General features: G+C 45.3%; 1 protein-coding gene across 1 annotated transcript; it reads left to right on the forward strand.

Annotated features, from left to right (window-relative positions):
- Positions 1-1,158: 1,158 nt before the first annotated feature.
- On the forward strand, positions 1,159-4,050 carry SLITRK3 (SLIT and NTRK like family member 3; the record flags this gene model as incomplete). The annotated part of the gene is made up of 1 exon (XM_083363357.1): positions 1,159-4,050. One exon carries the CDS (start codon positions 1,159-1,161, stop codon positions 4,048-4,050), a length of 2,892 nt encoding a protein of 963 aa, XP_083219483.1.
- Positions 4,051-5,168: the final 1,118 nt, after the last annotated feature.

The following is a 5,168-nucleotide window of genomic DNA, read 5'->3' on the forward strand; positions in this document are numbered from 1 at the left end:
TTTTAAGTAGATTATTATTATGTCTCTCTCTGTGTGTGTAGTGGTGGTGGTGGGGACAGCTTTTACTAGAAAGGAACGATTATTTTGCTTGTGGTTGATGCAAAAGTCTTTTTATCTCCTCCCAAGTTTCAATCTTCCTCCATTCCTCTTTTCCCTTGCTGGATCAGCCCTGGGTAGACTTCTGGGCACAAGTCACTGGGCACAAGTCACCGTCATTCAAAGTGTCCCCCCCTCCCCTTTCAGTCTACAGCCAGGCAATCCTCCCTATCAGCCTTTTCATTGCTTAGCCTTCAACTTGGATCTGTAGATGGCACAGCAGGTTCTTTCCAAAGATTAATCATCTCTAAATGCTTTAATCAGCTGAAATGATTAATATAGAGTATGCTTCTTTTATCTGGTACTATATCCCAGTTATGTTAATTTGGTTTTGGGTGCTGGGAAGAGCAGAGGCTTAATTTTCTTCTTGTTTTGAGTCTGGCATTGCTGCTACGTACAGTATTTAGTTTCTAATTCCAATCGCAAGCATGTCTTAGGAATTAGAAATATTGCAAACTTGTTTGTCCTCGTTTTCTTCTGCTGTAGTGTTAGGCAAAAATGGATATTCCCCTGGTGGGATCCCATCACTTGAAAGTTAAGTGTGTGTTTGCTTACAGTGATAACCTGTACCCTTAATTGAATATCTGTATCCAGATTAAAAGGGGGAAAAATTCTTTTTAGCCGCATCTTTTCATGTCTAATTAATGCAAATATGAATCTGAGGCTGAGCTTGGGCACATCATCTGCTTCCTGAACATTGTCTCGGTTTTGGGGGGGGGGAATGTTTCTAGATCGTTTACAACACAGGCCTTACAGCCTTCATTTTCTCCCTCATTATGGTGTTATGTACTAAGCAACATTAGATGAAGACAAGTGGACAGGCTGGGGGAGGGAAGAAGGCCACTGTCTGATTAAATGTTTGGATATCACTTGAGTAAGAAAGTAAGTAAATACCACCACTCCTGCTGCTAGGTTGTTGTTTTTCCCCCACTTTTGTGACGAAGAGAGGAATCCCAAAAAATTCATTCCTTCTCTCCCCCATCGGATTGCTCAGAAATACCAATCAATTGTAATCCCTTTGTGTTGTTGATTCTCATTACAGTCTCGTAATCGTTCCGAACCATGAAGCCTTCGATGGCAGATCCGCCCCGTCAGAGAAGGATGCTGTGGATTACCCTTCTAAGCACAATTGCAGTAGCATGGACTACCCCCATTCCTTTGATCGAGGACTCAGAGGAAATTGAGGAACCCTGCTTTGATCCTTGTTACTGTGAAGTCAAAGAAAGCCTTTTTCATATACACTGCGACAACAAGGGATTTATAAATATTAGCCAGATAACAGAATCATGGTCAAGACCTTTCAAACTTTACCTGCAGAGAAACTCCATGAGAAGATTATACACAAACAGTTTTCTCCACTTGAACAATGCTATTTCTATTAACCTTGGCAACAACGCACTGCAAGACATTCAGACAGGGGCCTTTAATGGGCTCAAAATTCTGAAGCGACTGTACCTGCATGAGAATAAACTAGACATTTTTCGAAATGATACTTTCCTGGGATTAGAGAGTCTGGAATATCTGCAGGCAGATTACAATGTTATTAAGCGAATTGAAAGTGGGGCATTTCGAAACCTGAGTAAACTCCGGGTCCTGATCTTAAATGACAATCTAATTCCCATGCTTCCCACTAATTTGTTTAAGTCGGTGTCTCTGACTCACTTGGACTTGCGTGGGAATAGGTTGAAAGTACTTTCCTATCGAGGGATGCTGGACCACATTGGTAGGAGCTTGATGGAGATTCAGCTGGAAGAGAACCCTTGGAACTGTACTTGTGAAATAGTTCAGCTGAAAAGCTGGCTGGAGCGTATTCCGTATACTGCCCTTGTGGGAGACATTACGTGTGAGACCCCCTTTCATTTTCACGGCAAGGACTTGAGGGAAATCAAAAGAAATAAACTCTGCCCCATGTTGTCTGACTCAGAACTTGTCAGCGTTGGTGTCCCTCAGTTATCCTCAAGCAAGGAAAATGCTTGGCCTACTAAACCTTCTTCCATGTTGTCCTCCTTCCATTTCACTGCTTCCTCTGTTGAATATAAAACCTCCGTTAAGCAACCCAAGCCAACAAAACAGCCCAGGGCTCCCAAACCACCACCTACACCCCGAGGCCTGTACCCTGCACCCAACCAGCCTCCGATCGCTGCATACCAGACGAGGCCACCTATACCCATCATATGTCCTACCGGCTGCTCTTGCAGTTTGCACATCAATGATTTGGGTCTAACTGTCAACTGCAAGGAACGAGGGTTCCACAACATTTCTGAGCTCTTGCCCAGGCCCATCAATGCCAAGAAACTCTACCTGAGTGGGAATTTGATACAAAAAATTTACCGTTCAGATTTCTGGAATTTTTCTTCCTTGGATCTTCTGCATCTTGGAAACAATCGGATCTCGTATGTGCAGGATGGGGCTTTTATTAACTTGCCTAACCTGAAAAGCTTGTACTTGAATGGCAATGACATTGAGAGGTTGACCCCAGGCATGTTCAGAGGCTTGCAGTGCTTGCATTATCTGTACTTTGAGTACAATCAGATCAGGGTGATACAGCCCGCTGCCTTCAGTCTCATGCCTAACCTGAAACTGCTCTTCCTCAATGACAATCTCCTGAGGACCCTGCCTACTGATGCCTTTGCTGGCACATCCCTGGCCAGACTCAACCTGCGGAACAACAAATTCTTGTACCTGCCTGTGGCTGGTGTCTTGGAGCACCTTAATGCCATTGTCCAGATAGACCTGAAGCTCAATCCTTGGGATTGCACGTGTGATCTGGTGCCTCTCAAGCAGTGGATCGAGACGATCAATTCTGTCATTATGGTGGGGGATGTCCTTTGTGCCAGCCCAGAGAACCTTACTAATAGAGATGTCCGCTCTGTGGAGTTGGAGGTGTTGTGTCCAGAAATGTTACATGTTGCCACTGCCTCGCCAGCCCCACCACCATCAGGTCACCCAAGTCCTACCAGTCCCTCACCCTATGAGCTACCCCCTGCTGGAGGAGGGCCAGTACCACTCTCTGTGCTAATTCTTAGTCTACTTGTGCTGTTCTTCTCTGCAGTCTTCATTGCTGCAGGCTTGTTTGCCTTTGTCTTACGCCGACGGCGCAAGAAGCTCCCTTTCCGGAACCAACAGCGGCAGGAAGCCCTTGACTTAACGGGCATCCAGATGCAATGTCATCACCTCTTTGAGGAGGGAGGCGGTGGAGGAGGTGGTGGAATGAGTGCATCCCCAGAGAAGGCACCCCCTTTGGGTCATGTTTATGATTACATCCCGCATCCGGTAACCCAGATGTGCAACAATCCCATCTACAAGCCGCGTGAAGAAGATGAAGTTATAGCAGGAGAATCTGGGCAAGCTGGGGACATACTTCTAGGAGGTGGCAATGGAGGTAGTAGCTGTGTTGGGGAACAGTTTGCTGACTCCACTAAGGAGAGTGGGAACAGTAGCTGCTATAGGACCTTGCTGGAGAAGGAAAAGGAATGGAATCTGGCAGTGTCCAGCTCACAGCTTAACACCATAGTGACAACCAACCATCACCCACACCCTCAGCCATCTGGAGGAGGAGTTGTTGGGGGGATTCCTCTCTTGGGGGAGCTAGCCCTGGTGCCGCCTGTCTTCCACCATGAGAAGAATGGTGGGGTAGTACTCTTCCCTCCTAGTGGTGCCGTTCTAGACAACAGGGAGAGGCCCCCATTGATCCCTCCATGCTCAGTGGGCTTTGTGGACTGCCTATATGGCACAGTGCCCAAATTAAAGGAACTGCACGTGCACCCCCCTGGCATGCAATATCCAGACCTACAACAGGACGCCAGGCTGAAAGAAACTCTACTCTTCTCGGCTGGTAAGGGCTTCCCAGAACATCATCAACCCCCCCAAAGTGAATACCTCGAGTTAAGGGCCAAACTCCAAACCAAGCCGGATTACCTCGAAGTCCTGGAGAAGACCACTTATAGGTTTTGAGAAAAACGTCTAGCTTTTTACAGCCAAATTCCAGCATCTACCACTCCCTTCCCTGCCCCAGAGCACCCTCACACCCCATCTGCTCCTCTCCCTCCCCCCCCCCGACCACCGCATGCTGATACTAGAAGATACAGCTCTGTGCTTCCCCCTTGCCAGTTGTTGGTTTGGAGGAAGGGCCTAACTCAGATGATCATTAATCGATAAAAGTGCCTTTGCAGACTTTTGCCAGCAGATGTTAATCAATCATTATTTTTTTATATTGAAAAACAAAAACCTGAGACTTTTGACTGTGCCATGTTGTCTAAGATATAAGAATAATATTATTATTAATTAGCATCATGGGGGAACTTTGTCTTGATCCTGACAAAGTAAAATTCTGTGTGTACTATCCTCCCCTCTTTTTCCTCCTCCTCCCCCTCCCCCTCCTTCTCTCTTTCTCTCTCTCTCTTGCGCCTTCACTCTTCCTTTTAAGAAACAAAACACCATAGAAACACAAATCTTTCCATTCTATTTTTTATGTTGAACAGTGGGAGGTGGACTAAAAAAAAACATCTTCAGCTTCCCCCCCCCTTTTATCATGGCACAGATTCTGTACATTTATTTAAAAGAATACAAAAGTGGGGTGAATAACAACAAAAAATGCAGTTAGCTGCATGTCTGGAAACTGCTTTTGGGGGTTGGAGTTGTCCTCTGTTAATGTTTTCACTCTCTTCTCTCACTTCTTTCTCACCTACACGCACACACAAGTCCCCAATCTCAGTCTTAACTTTCTATTCCCAGCCTTCTTCGTTCAGCTGCCTTTGTCATTGCAAGGTGCCCACTCTCCCTCCATTTTCCACAATAAATGTTGTGTAAGGGAGATCAGAGACATTGCTAGCCTAAAAATTATCATTTTAAGCCAAGATTTCCAGTTCTTGGTCTCTTTTTGTGGCATTCCTGTGGGAAAGAAAAGGTCAGTTTCATTATTATTATTATTTTTTTAAGTTCATTACTGCTCTATTCAATCGCAGCCACACTTCTAATTAAGACTCCAACATAATAAGTGTACAGGTGGGAGAAAAAATAAACTCACTGGGTACCAATCACAGGTATTTCTTAGAAGAAGCACTTTTAATGTT

Source organism: Vipera ursinii (genome assembly GCF_947247035.1).
Source record: "Vipera ursinii genome assembly, chromosome: 5".
Lineage (NCBI taxonomy): Eukaryota > Metazoa > Chordata > Lepidosauria > Squamata > Viperidae > Vipera > Vipera ursinii.